Raw genomic sequence first — 19028 nt, forward strand, 5'->3', positions numbered from 1 at the left:
CATATGTTTTGAACAGCGGATGCACTTCTAGCTGCAACCCAGTACTGGGAAACACCCATACACACTCATTCACACATATACTACAGCCAATTTCATTCATTCGTTCAATTTCTTTTTGGCTTAGTCCCTTTATTAATCAGGGGTCACCACAGCGGAATGAACTGCCAACTTATCCAGCAAATGTTTTACACAGCGGATGCTCTTTCCCAGTACTGGGAAACACCCATACACTCTCACATTCATACACATACACTACAGCCAATTTAGCTTATTCAATTCACCTGTACCACATGTCTTTGGACTGTGGGGGAAACCGGAGCACCCGGAGGAAACACAAGTGAACATGAGGAGAACATGCAAACTCCACACAGAAATGCCTACTGACCCAGCCGGGACTCGAACCAGCGACCTTCTTGCTGTAAGGCGCCAATGCTAACCACTGAGCCACCATGCCACCCATTTTAGTTATTAATGCAGCTTTCATCACATGCCTGTTTAAGGATTATGTATCATAGAGTATATCCAGAATCTGTAACCTGATACTCAATTACTGAACAAAGAGATTTTTAAAGAAAGCACATAAACAGATCTTTGTTATACTCAGTTGATAAAGAGTGCATGCTTATCCAAATCAATAGAAGCAATCAAGGTTATTTACATTATTAAAAGTCCAGCATTTCCAAAATTTCTTTCAGAACAGTTGCTTGCCTTGACAAGCAAATAAACACAATGAAATCCATCTACAAATTTATTGATTTTTCTATCATGTAGCCATTTCGATGTTAAACTTCATGTAAAGAACTTGATACTTTTAAGCTGATTTAAAGCATAAACATTATCCACAGATTCCACACGCTGATCATTCTGAAGAAATCTAATCAATAATACAGAAGCCAGTTGCTCAAATTTTTATATGTGGTTTTTGATGCCTGAATTGTCTTCATGCACCCTTATTGAATGATTGGGGTGCAATGCCATTTGTTCGCAGTTTTCTCTCATATCCCATGCCATGAGATCAGCCAGTAAGTTGTATTGTTTGCATTCACATGTGCACATATGCATGATGAAATGCACAACATAAACATATTATCTCATATTATCTAAACATATCAACTCAGTCATTCTTACTGTATTTATTGTTTGTCCAACGATTTGTGCTGGACTCTTTATCATTTTGCAACTAAAATGCCTTAACCCTTGTGCAGTGTTCAAATTTGCAACCCCTTTGTTATGTTAGGTATGAAAACATCCACTGAATTAAACTGCTGTAAAAATGCATCAGAAAAACATTTATTTTATTTACTTTATTTTTTTTGCAGGGGTCAGACTTTATTTTGATGGTCCATTTGTTGAATTTAATTTACAATGCATCTACATGCCAACTAATTCTCATTAGATTATACTGTAAGTAGACTATTAGGTTGGGGTTAAGTTGACATGTACTTGCAAAGTTTCTTGTAGTCAGTTAAATGTCTGTTGAAGGAGCAGTATTAACAGATATTAAGCGAACAGTCTATTAATACTCAAATGGACCATCAAAATAAAGTGTTACCAAATCTGTTAATCAACCTCCTGATTAAAACTACTAAATTGCTTAGAAAATTACAGGATTTAAACTCTTTAATTGCCAATTTCACAACTGATGTCCCTGATTTGGTGAAGAAAAAACACAAAATAACCTATTTTCAATATAAAAAGTAATTGTGGACTGGATTTTTTCCCTTTTATCACAGTCTTGGACATGTGCACGATTAGTAACAACACTGGTTTTATTTTCAAAATCATTCATTTTTTCTCCCTAATTTACTGTTGGTGGCTGTTTCTGCCCCATTGACTTCCATTATAATCACATTTGATTGTGCATAAACACACTGTCTTTGTTTTTGTTTACTCCATGTAGTTCTGAGATCTGAGATGCATATTTTGATATTCTCAGACACATCAAGGTAAGTGGGCAAAGGTCACTTTCACACTCTCACAGACACACATACACACACTTTAATTCGCTGTTATACTCCATATAAAATCCAGAAACTAAGCTTTTTATAGGGTTAATGATGCCAACTGATGATCAACAGTAAAAATGACACATTTTACCTTTTCCCAACAGGGAAAACCACCAACAATCAGAAATGCACGATTATATGGTGTCATGGCTTTGCAATCAAAAAATGTGGTTATTATGGAAGTAAATGGGGCAAAAACAGCCACCAACAGTAAACTAGGCAGAATAAATCAAAATCAATCAAAAACAATGCATTAAAGGCAATGCTGTTTCACATGTCCAAGACTTTGATAAAAGGTAAAAAATCAAGTACACAGTTACTTTTTATAAATAAAAATACATCATTTTGTGTGTCTTTTTTTTCATCAGCTCAGTGACATCATTTATGAATTTGTCAATTAAAGAGTTAAAATCCTGTAATTTTCTAAGCATTTTAGCAGTTTTGATCAGGACTGTGGTCAATTAACAGATTTATGTTTAAATTTAGATTAATAATCTGATGCATTTTTCAACAGTTTAACAGTAGATGTTTTCATCCCGAATATAACAAAAGGGTAGTAATTTTGCCCAGAGTGTATAGTTGTTGTTTTTTTATTTCAAAGAAGTTTCCTAAAATATGTTAAAATAAGATTTCATTAGCTGAAACAGAAAAAGTTATTGCCAAATTAAGACTCAAAATCACCCAAGAGTGGATTAAAACATCCTCAACAGTTCATAAGGGTTGAAGTAAATATATGAGCTCTTTGATTTATCTTATTTGCTACCTAAATGTTTGCATGCATTAACGTTTGTTGTTGACCATCTGCAACTCCCTACATCATTACACTAATTCAATACAAACAGGTAATTAATCCAGATTTTAAGGACTATATATATATATATATATATATATAAACATATACACAAACAAAAATGCCTACATTCTTGTACTGGCTTCCATTTTGTGCATCACAGCTGTTAGTCATTATAAGCAACTAATGCAAAGCAATCAGTCTGCACACCTGATTTAATTAAGTAACACCAATAGCAGACAAACAAGTTGATTCTCTTCATCCAGGGTTTACACTAATAAATAAGGCCTTAACTCAATACCCAATATAAAGCTGTTGGTTGCAGTCTCTGGAAAGAGCTGCTGCTTAAGCTTTTAACACTTCTTTTAAAGAGTGAATCTTTTAGCAGTCACTCCTCAAATTCAAAGTTACAGCTTTTTTTCCCCCCAGTGATTGAAGATGTGGTGGATTTTGCTGTTCTTGGAATGGTTTGTAGACTGGGCTCGTGGCACATTCTGGTACCTGTTTGGCAGGAGAAGTGGCCTGTGCAAGGGTACCATCAGTCCTCAGGGCCAGCTAGTAGTAGACCAGGAGAAAAAAGACAGATTGCTTCAGAAAGGTATGTGAGCTTCAGGCTAATGATGTGCTAGAGACATCTGGTGGTCAACAATGTGAATGCAACAAACTTGGGTAAAATGTGTTATGTACTTAAATTGAAGGCATAATATAAGTGCACTTGCCTAATATCATCGTGCTGTATAATGTTTTTATATACATTTTCAAAGTTTGTTTAATGATGGGCACTGCTAAACAGGCCAATGGAATGCTTAACTACTGGTATTACTTATTAAAAATGCCTCTGAGGTCTAAACTAATAAAATGCTCTGAGATCAGGTACAACCTATTAAAATGGTGATATGAGAACCTGCTTTCATGGAGATTTAAACCCAACCCCTCCACAGTGGAGATCCATTGAATCTTCGAAATTTGAGGTTTCTTTTGAAGCTAAGTCACAGGTGTCAAACTCAGTTCCTGCAGGGAAGCAGCTCTGCACAGTTTGGTTCCAACCCTAAATAAAACCCCTATCAAACTGAATCCTTCAGGCTTGTTTGAAACCTACAGGTAAGTGTTGAAGTAGGGTTGGAACTAAGGGTTGCAGCCCTCCAGGAATTGTTTGATAGCCCTGCTTTTAAGTGGTTCTTCAAAAAACCGCCATTATATTAGGCTAGAGCAGGGGTGCCCAAACTTGGACCTGGAGGGCCAGTGTCCTGCAAAGTTTAGTTCCAACCCAATCAGGCATACCTGGGCCAGCTAATCAAGCTCTTAAGAGGTTTTCTAGAAACATCCCTGCAGGTGCGTTGGCCCTCCAGGACTGCGTTTGGACACCCCTTGGCTAAAGGTATAAGTTGCTGAGGATTTTTTTTTTTTATTAAATTTTTTTCGTTTTTTCTTTTCACCTATAGAATATGCTTCAAATGAAGTACCCGATAACTTGGATGCCATCGTGATTGGTAGTGGCATTGGTGGCCTGACGGCAGCTGCAGTTTTAGCAAGGCTTGGAAAGAAAGTCCTGGTACTGGAGCAAGACAAGCAGGCAGGAGGCCTTTGTAAGACTTTCACTGAGAAGGGCTTTGAGTTTGACTGTGGTAAGACCTTACAGCTGCATGGATAATCAAATGCTGAATTTCTTGCCCCACGTCACTAAGGTTGCTTTGTTTTTTTTAAAAAAGGCTTCTATTATGTTGGTCAACTTCATGAGAACGGCTTCCTGAAGATTGCTTTGGATTTGATCACTGATGGCCAAGTGCACTTTGCTGAGCAAGGTTCACATGTGGAAACCGTTGTTATTGGTAAAGGACCTGAGTGTAAAGAATACACTATCTATAATGGTAAGAAGCAGATGGAGGCTCATCTGAAGAAGCAGTTTCCCAATGATGCTAAAGCAGTAGAGGAATTCTTTAAAATAATGAAGGTATTTGGTTTAGTCATTATTTGTGTTAAATCTTTCTCTTTGCTTATCTCCTAAACTGTTGTTTCCCTTATAGATTTGTTCTAAGAAGATCCATCTGCTTTGTATGCTGAAGATGGTCCCACTCTGGTTTGCTCGCTTTATATTGAGGACTGGAATTGCTGACTTGATTTCCCCAATTTTTAAATACTCCCGCACCAGTACATCAGAGGTGGTCAAGTCTCTTACCAGCAACCAGGACCTCCTCACGGTGTTCTCAAAAACATTTTATGGTAAAAGAACTGTTCAAACTTTGGATTCAGTCAGTTTCAAGACCCCTGACTATAAACTCTTCCCTAGGTGTCCCACCCAAAAACTCCAGCTGCATGATTGATGCCCTCTTCCTACACCACTCAAAACGTGGTGTGTACTATCCTAAGGGTGGTGCTAGTGAAATCCCATATCATATCATCCAGCTTCTGGAGAAGCATGGTGGAAAAGTCCTGGTCAATGCTCCAGTTTCTAGAGTTCTAGTTGATGAGCAACAAAATGCATATGGTGAGGTTTGTGCAAGACTGATGTACCAATCCTGTTACTGGAGATCAACCTTCCTGTAGAGTTCACCTCCAAGCCTGATCCATAACTAGAGCAAGTAGGAACTGAAGGAGCATTTGGTAATTTAAAGACCAGTGCTTTTTAAGGTTGCAGCTGAACTGCAGCAAGGTAGATCATCAGAAACCAGATTAGGCACCCATTGTAAAGCTACGGTCCCACTTGACTTTTCTCCCCATAGACTTCCATTCATATGCACGCGAATGCATCAGACCGGAAACGCAGGGTCATGCGTCAAGTTTCGCGATTTCACTGCGGTGCAAAGTTCAAGCTTGGTGAACTCTGACCTGTGAAATCGCATCACTTGACTGTGTTAGACCAATCAAGGATCAAAACACTAGCTCTCTGGACAGAAATTTAAAACATGGAGCAATCGCCATTTTTATCTTTTCTTATCATATTTAATCCCGCCCCTTTTTGCAGCGCCGCATGACAATGTCGCATTATCAAACTCAAGTGTGACCACAGCTTAAGTAAGCGGTTGCTTTGGTTGCAGTGTCTTGAGGTATGATGTAATTGGCATATGTCTGCTTCAGGTGTGGCTTTGAAGACCGGAGATAAATATGTAGAAATTCAGGCTCCAGTGATTGTTTCAAATGCTGGTGTGTTCACCACCTTCCAGAAGCTCCTGACTCCAGAGGTCCAGACAGACCCCCGTATGTGATCTGTTTACCAGTTCTTCTGCAGTAACTTCACATGGTCTTGCTAACCAGTTTTCAATGTGGTCTGTTTGTTTATATCCATCTTTTTCTTCCCCCTTGCTTCTGCCTCTCCAGAGGTCCAGGAATATCTTAATGCTCTGAAACCAGGCCAAGGATTTTTCCAGGTATTTGCAGGCTTCAATGCCACAACGGAAGAACTAGGCATTTCCTCAACTGACGTGCGGCTCTATAAGGGCAGCAACGTTGATGAGATGTAGGTGTTTGATGTACAGGTACATTGATCACGCAATGTTATCTATGCTTCCTGCTGGTTCCCTGACTTGTATCTTCCCCTGTAGGATGGAGGAGTACTTTGCTTTAGACAAGCAAGATGCACCTGATAATGTTCCAATGATGTGTCTTTCCTTCCCCTCTGCTAAGGATCCCACCTCAAGCACTCGTTTCCCAGGTTCACTTTCTTAGTATATTGAGTGTCCAGAACAGTCACTAAGCAAGCCAGGTAAATGTAGTTATGGGTGGTCTATTTTTAGGGCAATCCCGTATGGTGATCCATACTATGGTCAATCCAAAGTGGTTTGAACAGTGGGAAAACGTTGAGGCTGAAAGAGGTGAAGAATATGAGAACTACAAGATGAGATTTGCTAATCATCTGTTTGACTGGGCTTGCGTCCGTTTTCCCCAGTTGAAAGAAAAGGTATGTTTTGAATAATGCTTACTCCCTGCATACCCCCCCCCCCCCCCCCCTTTTTTTATTTATTTATTTTATTTTATTTTTTTTTTTTTTAAAGACTTAGATAACTTTTAGATAAATGAATATTTAAGGCTATACACACTTTGGGTACAAATCTTGTCCTACAGTTTGACCCAGCTATAAAAGCTCTTGCAAAAACTAAACCGCTGGTAAACTCTTTAGGGAAAATGGGCTGTGCCAACTGGTTTGAACTTTAAATACTCAATTGAAGGAACTTTATTCAAAGTCTGAGGTTGTTTCATGCAATGTGAATTTAAGAATCAATTTAGCAGCCTTGTTTTTAAAGGTTTGTGTAGACTGAGTCATTTTACCCATAGGGGGAATGGTGTATCCAGAATTAAGACAACAGTGAGGCTAAATGTGGTTTATCTTCTGTAGGTTGCATTGCTGCATGCTGTCACTCCCATCAATATGCATGGCCTAGGAGCCTCCTATGGTTCCATGTTGTCTGCAGAGCACAATCTGGAGAGATACCAGCCTCTGAACATTGCCACCATCAGGTGCAATACACCAGTCAAGAACCTCTACCTGTCAGGTAAGCTTCCACCATCACCCCCCTTTCCTCTTTGGAAACCTGTTCACTAAACTACTTGTCCCTTAAGCTCAATTTTATATGGATCACACCCACCCTCAGGATTTATGCAGAGTTGAGTATAGGGTCCTTAAGAATCAAAGTTTAATTTGAGCCACTTGGCTACAGGTATCAGTGCATCAACTGAATGGCAAAAATGTTTTTTTTTTTTTTTTTTTTTTTGTACTCAAGTCTTTTGCATAAGTAAATGACACTTAAGGAAACTTCTGCAGATTTGAACCCGTCATTAAGCTGCATGCAATGCTTTTTAATACCCACTTCAAACCATGCCCTATCCCTTACAGTGAGGTCACTAGCTTTTTATTTTGAATGTGTTCTCAGCTTGTCTGTCATGCTATTAGAAAGTTTCAGGGCCTGGTTATGAATTTATTTTCTCAACATAAGGACAAGATGTCTTCTCTGCTGGTTATTCTGGAGCTCTACATAGTGGCCTTCTCTGTGCTTCAACTGTTATGGATCGCTGTCTGTATGTTGACCTTCTGCTCCAACAAAAGAAGCTGAAGAGCAAGCCCATCAAGAAACTAGAGTGAGGCTGTTTGTTTAATCATACGACAAGACCTGTTTTGCTGCATGTTTATCTCTGCTGCAACACTGAATAAAGCTTTGAGATACTGCGCTGTCTTTCTGGTAATGGTGTGTGTGTTTTTTTTTTTTTTTTTTTTTTTTTTTTTTTTTTTTTTTTTTTTTTTGCAACAATTCATGGTTTGTCACTAGATGGCAGCATTATCATGTCTGCAGCCCTAATATTTGATGCTTTCCTCTCTTTGGCCAAACTGTTGGAAACTGCGCCTCTTGACCTGCTTGCACAAAATAGTTTTGGACAATCATGCTCCAGTAGGTTTAACACCACCCCCCCCCCCCCCCCCCCCCCCCCCCCCCTTTTTTTTTTTTTTTTATGTTCTGCCAGTTTTATTAATCTATGTAGCAGAACAATACCTCAAGTTTAATTTATTTCAAGACATCACTGATCATACCTAACTTCGATTTGATAACAAGTCTTTTAATTGAATTTTTGTGAAGTTTAATATTTGTAGATCTAGACTTTTTATTCATTTATTTTTAATGGATTTATAAAGTGCTTCAATTAATATTGCTCTTGTGCTTTTTACAACGTAGACTATCAAAGCAGCTTAATTTAGAAGTTCTTGTAAATTGAAGTCCAAACAGTCACACTTCTGAAAATATTGATTCAGCTGTCCAGTGAAACATTATTATTATTTTTATATAAAAAAAGTAATTTGATTAAACCTTTTATGACATCTGTGATAGGTACATTCATGTGGAAATGATGCCTGCAAAGTCATTGCCTGAGAGAGCAGTGTGGCAACAAGTCAACTGCATAAAGCCCTGGACCATGGCGGAAGATTGTCATCTTAACCAATCATGGGAGACCAATATAATCCTCTGAAAGCACACCAGTAGAAGATTTGGTGTGACTTTGACTCAATTGGGTAACACATGGGTTAACCAATAGGATTTAAACATTTCAAATTAAAATGACCAACAGTTGGGTTGTTCCATAGGCTATCCACGTTTGAGTATAAACAATCCAGCATTTTTATTTTAAAGTGTAATTTCATGAAAATCATAGGTGACTTTTAGAACAAATAGAGGATGATTTGCTTTGTTTGCTGGTCGTGTATTATATTTTTTGCGATCTGTGGATCCTAACGCCCCAGTATATTGATGGGGATTCTTTACTGTTCCGTGAGCACCTTCTTTCAGAGAAGATGTTAAACCGAAGACCTGACTGTGATTAAATTACCAGGATGTCCTGACAAAAGTCTTGTCGCCTATCCAAGTTTTAGAAATGACAAATAATAACTGATCATTTGGTATCAGAAGTGGCATATATGAAAGGTAAAGCGCTCTTACGCTTCTCTTACCAAAATAAAATATGATCATGCCTTTTTTTTTTTATTAATTAGGACAGAAAGGTCTGACTTTGCTCAGACAAATGTCTTGTAACTTAACAGAAATAATGTACAGTATAGAATATAAAGTCATTGCGCAGTGGAAAAAGAGTTAACATTGTGTATGACTCTCATAAGCTTGGAGGACTGCATCCATACATCTCTGCAATGACTCAAATCACTTATTAATAAAGTCATCTGGAATGGCAAAGAAAGTGTTTTAGCAGGACTCTCACAGTTCAAGATTCTTTGGACTAATCTTCAATGTCTCCTCCATCTTACCCCAGACATGCTCAATAATGTTCATTGCTGGTGACTGGGCTGGCCAATCCTGGAGCAGCTTGACCTTCTTTGCTTTCAGGAACTTTGATGTGGAGGCTGAAGAATGAGCGTTATCCTGTTGAAGAATTTGTCCTCTCCTGTGGTTTGTAATGTAATGGGCTGCACAAATGTCTTGATACCTCAGGCTGTTGATGTTGCCGTTCATTCTACAGATCTCTCATACTGAATGTAACCCCAAACCGTGATTTTTCTTCACCAAACTTGACAGATTTTTAGTGAATCTTGTGTCCATGCTGGTTCCAATACGTCTTCTGCAGTATTTGTGACGATTGGGATGCGGTTCAACAGATGATTAATCTGAAAAATCTACCTTCTGCCACTTTTCCAAATGATCAACTAAAAGTAAAGTTATTACTTGATGCTCTTACAACTGAGATTGATGACAAGACTTTTATCAGGTAGTGTACTAATGTAAAGAAGTATTTCTATTATTTGCATACTGCACAGTACACACAGTGTACATTAGCAATAGTATGTCAGTACACCTTTTAAGTGTCTAATTTCTATCCTGTCTAGCAACAGATTTTTTTTCTATCCATGTTCCTACTGTAAACATAAAGGTCAAGTAGAATGCATTGGGTTGGGAAATGGTGAGCGCTCAGTTTATTGCTGAATACTGCTTATTTTGCACTATGTATGCATGTTTTGTTGCTCCATTAAATGCCTTTTTTTTTTTAATCTGCTTTTTCTTTGCCGCCATCGCTCAGTGTGCTGACTCTGGGTCTCTGCAGTAGTGTGCATGAGCGCAGCAGCAGGATCAAGTGCAGAGGCGAGCTGAGCTATTAAAAGCTGCTGCTGTATAAATAGCCCAAGCGTATAAACGACAACGACCAGTATTAGATGCTGCGTCCAGCTCCCCACAGGAGGCTGCCGATGTGAGCGAGCACGCCATCCATCTAAACCAGAGGTGAAAGCAGCCTTCCTGCATAAATCCAATTTTAAGATTTAATAAAAACACTGCAGCATAACTGAACTGTTATTCATCCTGTTTATTATGGGGAGCGGCTCCCGCTGTTTATTTCTGAAGCCGTGTGGATACCAGTCGCAAGTATTGGGTGGAAATGCGGGCTCTGATTTTTGCCTGCTCTATGCAGACGGTGGCTGTTCCCTGTAGCTACTGAAGGGGATATAAATAGCAGCAGTTTCTGCCTCATCCCTCAGTGCTTCTCTTTCTCTTCACACACACACACACACACACACACACACACACACTCATGTACACACAATACAAACACACTCCGGGTGTGTCTTTCTCTGTCTCCTTCATCCATATTCTCACCCCTTGCTCATCAGTTTGACTTATAGCTTAAAATATCCTTTCTTCTTTGCGGTTCAAGCTCACAGTTAGGAATCACAATGTAGATACTGTTTAAATCTCTCTTTTTTTGTTTTCTCCTAGGCAGCAATGACAGCTAAAGGGCACATCAGTTTATTCAGGTTGGTTTTATTTTTAAATACTCCTGCATGTGTCCCTTATGTTATAAATTTGCTGATTAACCCAACTCAATATCTTTCTGGTGAAACTACACTTTAAAAAGGCATATTTACAACATACCTAGATAAACAGATGAGTTTTACCACTTTTGAAATCCATTCAGGTCTGGCAGGGGCACTTTTAGCTTAGCTTAGCATAGATAATTGCATCAGATTAGACCATTAGCATCTCCCTTTAAAAAAGTTCCTGCTGCAGCCACAGCAGCACTTAACAGTTATGCAAATCCACGAAACCCCTTGACTCAGCAGGGTGTTTTCCTACCTCTAGTTTGAAAAAAAATTCAGGAAAGTGGGTGTGTCCAGCTTTGTTCAGGTGGGAGTGTCGGGGGAGTTTCTTTTTGGGCACTCGCTGATTTTCACAGAGGCAAAACAAAAACAGATGCAGGGGAGAAAGACAGTGACTGTTTACATGGACAACAGTTTTCGACTTTAACTGCAGTTTGGCACTTTCATTCAGGAAGATTTCATGCATGCCCCCCATGACAAACGAGATATTGGATGCGAGGAACTGCTGGAAGTGTTGTTTTAATGGAATGTTTGATACCGCATGGCGAATGGGAGAAAAAAAACCTCCGCATTTCTGGGTAACTTAGATGGACTCAGTAGGTAGCGTCAGAAAGTCATCTGTGTATAGACTGTCCTGTCACAAAATGCGGCGAAAATCCTACACGACGGTAATAGTTTGATTAAGGTGTTTACATGTTTACATTCAGAGAGCAGCATTTCCAACAAACACATCTACGTTGTAGCGACGTCTGTACAGCGTTGCATTTTTTCAAAGGCAACGTCGCCACTTACATGCTCGCTACATTGTCACAACGTAGAAATGTAAGACGTGAGAAGACTGTAGCAACGTTGTTGTGTGACATTCAGCAACCATGAGACGACATTCTTACTACATGTATTAGTGTTTTTTTTCTTGGCAGTTTATCAATACTGCCTAGAATACAGGATAATAATAATAATAATACTGCATTTTATTTAAAGGCGCCTTTCATGGCACTCAAGGTCACCATACAGGACAACTAGAACAATCAGTTTAAATAAAAACACAATAAAAGTCAATGAAATACAATACAAACTTTTTAAAAAATGCAGTCGGTTAAAGTAAAAAAGCTGTTCTAAACAGATGTGTTTGAGTTTGGATTTAAATTGTGAAAGAGAGTCTAAATATATATATATATATATATATATATATATATATATATATATATATATATATATATATATATATATATAATATTTAATTAGGATAAGCATTTAATAGGATAAACAGTCTGGCCCGATTGGAAGAGGTGTGCTTGAGCGTGGTTCACTTGGGCACCTGAGCCCAAAACTGAAGACGAGACGTGACTTTTAAGGGACTGTTTCATATGGATTTATTAATCATTCTTACTGTTCAGTGAACGCAAACTGTCGTAGATTATTAAAGACGCAAACCCCTCACTGCACAACAGCTGCGCCTTTAGCAAACCTCATAGTTCCTGCAGCACGAGGACTTTGTTTGTTTATGAGCGTCAAAAGTGGCTGATCTGTTTGGCGAAATATTTGATTGCATGTCACCGCATCTCAAACGACTAAAATGATATAACTAATGAAATCTCCACTGTGCTGAGCGAAAGTGCTTACTGAACAGCGCATCTTCGAAGACGTAAGCGTGCCCAGGCCTGAATGTAATGTGAGTGCGAGCCATCGGGGGAGACGGGAGGGGGACAAGCGTGCTTTGGCCTGGTTCAAAGCAACTGTACATAGTGTGAGTACGCCCTTAAAGGCCCAGTACAAAAAAAAAACAGCACCAAGCTGTTATAAGCTATAAAACAGAAACTTCTGAAAGCTATAATAAATAATCTGATGGGTGTTTTTAGCTGAAACTTTACAGACACATTCTGGGGATACACAAGACTTATATTAAATCTGGAAAAAGGGGTAACCTAGGTGCCCTTTAAAGGAACACTCCATTTAGGACACAAACGCTAATTTTCCAACACCCCTATAGATAAACAGTTGAGTTTTACCATTTTTGAATCCATTCATTTCTGGAAGGGGCACTTTTAGCTTAGCTTAGCGTAAATCATTGAATCAGATTAGACCATTAGCATCTTCATTTAAAAAAGTGCCTGCTGCTGCTTGATTATTTTGCAGCTATACAAATCTTTGTCATTAAAGGAACGCTTCATTTAGGACAAAAAAGGCTTATTTTTCAACACCCCTATAGATAAACAGTTGAGTTTCATCATTTTTGAATCCATTCGGGTCTGGAACGGGCACTTTTAGCTTAGCATAAATCATTGAATCATATCAGACTATTAGCATCTTCCTTTAAAAAAGTGCCTGCTGCAGCCATGGTACAGCAGCACTTGATTATTATGCAAATCTTGTCATTAAAGGAAGACTCCTCTTAGGACAGAAATGCTCATTTTTCAACACCCCTACAGATAAACAGTTGAGTTTTACCGTTTTTGAATCCATTCAGGTCTGGTAGTGGTGCTTTTATCTCAGCATAGATTACTGAATCAGAATATAGCTAACCATACTCAATTGTGAGAGTGTAGTTAGCTATATTGGCCTAGAAAATAGCAACATTTTATTTTCTGTCAGGCTTACCACATGATTTAACTACAAAAGTGTCAAGCTTTAAATAGGAAAAATTATTGAAAGTCTTTTGTCGTTTCTGAACAAGATGCTAGTGATCTAATACGATTCATTGATTGATGCTAAGCTAAAAGTGCTCCTGCCAGACCCAGAGAATAGATGAATTTATTCCAAAATGGTAAAACTCAACTGTTTAACTTAAGGATCTAGCATTAAAAATAAAAATAAAAGGAGAGGTCTGTTCCTTTTGTTCTGTTTTCCACCAGCCATCATTGCGGGGTTTAATCAGGACTATGGGTGCTTCTCAAATATACATAAGTATTACCCTTCCTAAACATTCTTCTGAGGCTTCAAGTCTTTCTCAGCATTGAACCATAGCATAGCATGCCAAGATTGCTGGTTGAAAATGCTGTCAAAATTACAGTTTAATTTTAGCATCAGCTTTATTGAAACTGATAGCTGATAGCTTATCTTTTGATATTAACACACTGGTACAGGTATGTGTCTCTGTTGTTCAAATTATGGATGATTATGTGATTTTTAATTCCAATAAAACCAAAAAAGATAATACTGTCATCTCCAAAATGATTCTTTATTTTGCATTATGTAATCAAACCAAATGAGCTCAGTGCAGATTCATTTGATTATTTTTGCGATTTGGAATGCATGCAAAAGACTGTGGGCGATTGAAAGACAAGAAAGATGCACATGATGCATCCTTCAAAACATTCTGAATAAAAGATGCGAAACGATTGAGATGTCTTTCAATGCAGCATTGATAATGCGGATACCTGGATATGCTGCCTTACTTGGAATCGTCCTTCTATTAGGACGAGAAGCATACAGTTTGTCTAACCAGTGCTAAGGTGAAATATTGTACATGGTACAAGTTGGAATGAAACTGAAGTGATGTAGTTATGTGAAGTGGGAACACTTTACAATAACAGTACATGAATAATGATGTATTAATATGTAAACTAAACATTACTTTATTGTGAATTTATGATGAGTTAAGGCATGCGCTAATCATGAATTAACTTTAACTACAACATTCAATTCAATTCAATTCAATTCACCTTTATTTGTGTAGCGCTTTTACAATGTAGATTGTGTCAAAGCAGCTTGACATAGAAGATCATAGTAAATTGAAACAGTGTCAGTTCAGTTTTCAGTGTTTAAGTTCAGTTCAGTTTAGCTCAGTTCAGTGTGGTTTAATAATCACTACTGAGAGTCCAAATACTGTAGCAAACACTGAGTACAACATGAGTCACGAGAGCTCACTTGTGATTAATGGCTACCGTAATTACTTGTTAGTGCGATCTTAATTAATGTTTTAATTAACATTTAATTTTAAGCTAAATGTAACCAGCATGAACTCATGAGCTGTTAATGTATAATTTTGTCATGACTTTACTTGAAGGGGCACATCACCATTAACTCATCCTTAAATACTCATTATCTCCTGTTCATGCTTATGTTGACAGAACACTTTTTGGTAACACTATAATAGCTACACACTATGAATTATCTATTAAGCATTAGCAAATAGTGAATTCATTATTCGGGCTATTAACTCTACATTAATAGACTTTAGTAGCAGTTTATAACTGCAGACACAAAGGTTCTCTTCTTGACTTATTAGCACATTTAAAATGTGCTTAATAATTGTACTTACAGTACATACTTGGTAACACTTTATAATAACTACACACTATAAATCATTTATTAAGCATTAGCAAATAGTTAATTCATTATCTATTATGCATTAACTCTACATTAATAAGCGTTAGCAAGCAGTTTATAACTGCAGCTACAAATGCTGTATTCTTGACTTACAAACATTTTTATAATGTGCTTAATTGTATTTTCATACTTTGTTAATGATTTATTTTTCATTACTAAATTAAGTATCGCATTATTATTATTATTCAGGCATATATTAAGGGTTTCTATGTATGTTAATAAATGTTTTATTAACTCAACTTCATCTAGTTTTTTGACCTAATCTAAAGTGAGGTCTATTTATGCTTTATAATCCCTTATAAATGACAAATAAAGGCTCAGTTAAATTCTAAACAGGAAAAATGACATTATTCATTCCTTTTCATTTAAAGATACACAAATAAAACTGTACTTCAAATGAAAAAAAAATCTTTGCAACATTATCTAAAATAAAATAACTGTAGAGTTTAAACATTGCATCTTATTATATTGTTAAATTATTATATTGTTGTTGTTGTTTTATCCAGTTGTATGTCGTATTTTGACACTCCTGTTATTTGGCAATGTTTAAACTTTACAGTCATTTCATTTTTTATAGAAAAGATTGCAAATATTATTGTTTATTTGATTCTGAGCCTTTAAATGTCATTTATAAGGATTTATAAAGCATAAACAGTCCTCACTTTAGATTAGGTCACAAAATTGCGTGAAGTTGAGTTACTAAAGCATTTATTAACATATTAGTTAACTATTAGTATATGCCTGAATAATAAGATATATAAATGTTGATTTCAATAGTTTATTAATCATTTACTAACTCATTCTGAATTATCCTAAAAAACCCCAACTACTCTTAAATACAACTGGTTTGTAAATAATGCAATACTTAATTTAGCAATGAAAAATAAACCATTAACTAAGTATGAAAATACAATTATTAAGCACATTATATAGGTGCTTATAAGTCAAGAATACAGCATTTGTAGCTGCAGTTATACACTGCTTACTAACATTTATTAATGTAGAGTTAATGCTTAACAAATAATGAATTCACTTGATGCTAATGCTTAGTAAATGATTCATAATGTGTTGTTATTATAAAGTGTTACCAATAATAGTTTTTTTTTTAAGATCGATCAGAATAGGTTAGTAAATGATTAATAAATTGTTCAAATAACATTTATATATCTTATTATTCAGGCACATTTTAATAGTTAATTTTTATGATAATAAATGATTAACTCCAGTTTTGACCTAATCTAAAGTGAGGAATATTTTATGTTTTATAAATCCCTTATAAATGACATTTAAAGGCTCAGTATCAACTGAACAATACATCTTTGCAATCTTATCTAAAAAATAAAATTACTGTAGAGTTTAAACATTGCAGAATAACAGGAGTGTATAATATATAATATAAAATTGAATATAACAACAATATAATAACTGAACAATATATTATGATGCAACATTTCAATGTTATTTAGCGATGTTTAAACTGCACAGTAATTTTATTTTAGTTAAGATTGCAAAGATTTATTTTTCATTTGATTCTGTTTCATTTGTGTATCTTTAAATGAATATAAATTAATAAAGTCATTTATTTTCTTTTTTCCTGTTTAGAATATAACTGAGCCTTTAATTGTCATTTATAAGGGATTTATAAAGCATAAATAGTCCTCACTTTAGATTAGGTCACATAACTGGATGAAGTTAAGTTAATAAATCATTTATTAACATACAAATTAAATATTAATATATGCCTGAATTATAAAATATATAAATGTTCTTTTGATCCGTTTATTAATCATTTACTAACTCATTCTGAATGATCTTTAAAAACTACTCTCAAATAACTGGTTTGTAAATATTGCGATACTTCAATTAGTAATGAAAAAACTATAATTAATCAAGTATGAAAATACAATCATTAAGCACATTTTAAATGTGCTTATAAGTCAAGAACAGAGCATTTGTAGCTGCAGTTATAAACTGCTTACTAACATCTATTAATGTAGAGTTAATGCTTAACCGATATTAAGTTAACTATTTGCTAATGCTTAATAAATGATTCGTAGTGTACAGTTATTATAAAGTGTTACCCACTTTTCTATTGTTATACAGTGTAAACACACTAGACGGATGTGTATTAAGAGTTCATGAGTTGTTAAGAATGGATTAATGATGATGTGCCCCTCCATGTAAAGTCATAATTATACATTAGCATATCATGAGTTCATGATGGTTAAATTAAGCATAAACTAATATGGTAATCAATACATTAATTAATAAACAATCATGTACTAACAAGTAATTAAGGAAGCCGTTATTCACACATGAATTCATTTGACTCATGTCGTAGTTAAAGTTAGTTCAGGATTAGTGCATACATTAACTCATCACTAGTCTACAATAAAGTAATGTTTAGTTTACATATTAAAACATAATTATCCATGTACTGTTATTGTGAAGTGTTACCCGTGAACAGGCCCGGATTGACTAATCGGGAGGGCCGGGAGAATTCCTGATGGGCCAGTCCTTTTTTGGCCTCGAGGGCTAGTGTCCCTAGCTGCTTGCACTCTCTGCAGTGAGACTATTTTTCATTTTTTTATTTTTTTATTTGACCATAGCCTGACTCTTTTTATTCGTTATTTTGCCACAGCTCTGCTCTTTTTATTTATTTTCTTGCAGCCCCGTGAGCAAAATGCAGCCTGCAGGTTAATGATGACGTAACTATCATTCGACCCGAAACAGCGGCACCTTAGTGAATATAAGAATTCGACTAATTAAAATTAATTAATATTACACCTGCTTAATGAAAATCAGACGATTCACTACATTAATAAATCTGACATAACTTGATCAGAAATCTAAAAAGGGGAGAAAAAGATTAAGTCATCAATAGAAAGTAATACTGTGGTTAAAAGAGTCTTGCAGATAACAGTGAAATACTTATTTTTTATTCCAAACGCACCAGTATAACAGCGCATGTTGCATGTTGCATGTTGCATTATGACGCTGCTGACCCGAGTTTGAACCTCACCTGAAAATGTATTTATTTATTTATTTCATTTTTAGTGTTAAGACAAATAATACTGTTTGGGTTACTTATGTAGGTGTGCATATTTTATTTTTATTTTGTGTGTGACCACCATTACAAAGGACTGGATAACCATAAAGAGTTTTGCACAGAATATATATTCAGATATTGCAGGAAAGGACATTGTGATGTTTTAAAGAATAGTGTTAGAGATTTAGCTACCCTTTAATGCTCTCATATTTATGAAAAACATTTAAAGTTCTAAAGCAGCTGTTTTCTTGAAAAGATGTGATAGTGTCATTAGAAACTGAGTTGGAAATGATTATTTTAATATAGTCAGTCGTGAACTGAGGTGGGCTGGTCTAAGGCTTGAAATTCCAGGGCTGAAAAGGAGTCCCACTCCGGCCCTGCCTGTGAAGTACATTTGAGAGAAACCGCTTTGTGTTAATGTATTGAACTTTCTTTTACAAAATGGCAAATCAGTGGTTTTTAAGAACGTGCTCGACAGTGCTTTAATGTTTGCGGGAAATGGACGTTTTTAAAGTTTCAGTATCGATTGGTACCGAATTCCAGTACCGTGACAAC

General features: G+C 36.3%; 1 protein-coding gene across 1 annotated transcript; it reads left to right on the forward strand.

Moving 5' to 3' along the window:
* The first annotated feature begins 3182 nt into the window (after positions 1-3182).
* On the forward strand, positions 3183-7916 carry retsatl (retinol saturase (all-trans-retinol 13,14-reductase) like). The gene is made up of 11 exons (XM_056465212.1): positions 3183-3394; positions 4239-4421; positions 4506-4747; positions 4821-5016; positions 5084-5281; positions 5872-5991; positions 6112-6250; positions 6336-6445; positions 6528-6691; positions 7127-7283; positions 7725-7916. The coding sequence occupies exons 1-11, from the start codon at positions 3235-3237 to the stop codon at positions 7868-7870; spliced, it is 1815 nt and encodes a 604-aa protein (XP_056321187.1). The 5' UTR covers positions 3183-3234; the 3' UTR covers positions 7871-7916.
* Positions 7917-19028: the final 11112 nt, after the last annotated feature.

Source organism: Danio aesculapii, chromosome 9 (genome assembly GCF_903798145.1).
Source record: "Danio aesculapii chromosome 9, fDanAes4.1, whole genome shotgun sequence".
Classification (NCBI taxonomy): domain Eukaryota; kingdom Metazoa; phylum Chordata; class Actinopteri; order Cypriniformes; family Danionidae; genus Danio; species Danio aesculapii.

Bases quoted from the DNA above. Each gene is read 5' to 3' on its own strand.
- retsatl (XM_056465212.1), top strand. From the start codon at position 3,235: ATGTGGTGGATTTTGCTGTTCTTGGAATGGTTTGTAGACTGGGCTCGT. The intron at 4,748-4,820 runs GTATTTGGTTTA...TTTCCCTTATAG, and splicing joins AATTCTTTAAAATAATGAAG to ATTTGTTCTAAGAAGATCCA. The intron at 6,692-7,126 runs GTATGTTTTGAA...TATCTTCTGTAG, and splicing joins TTCCCCAGTTGAAAGAAAAG to GTTGCATTGCTGCATGCTGT.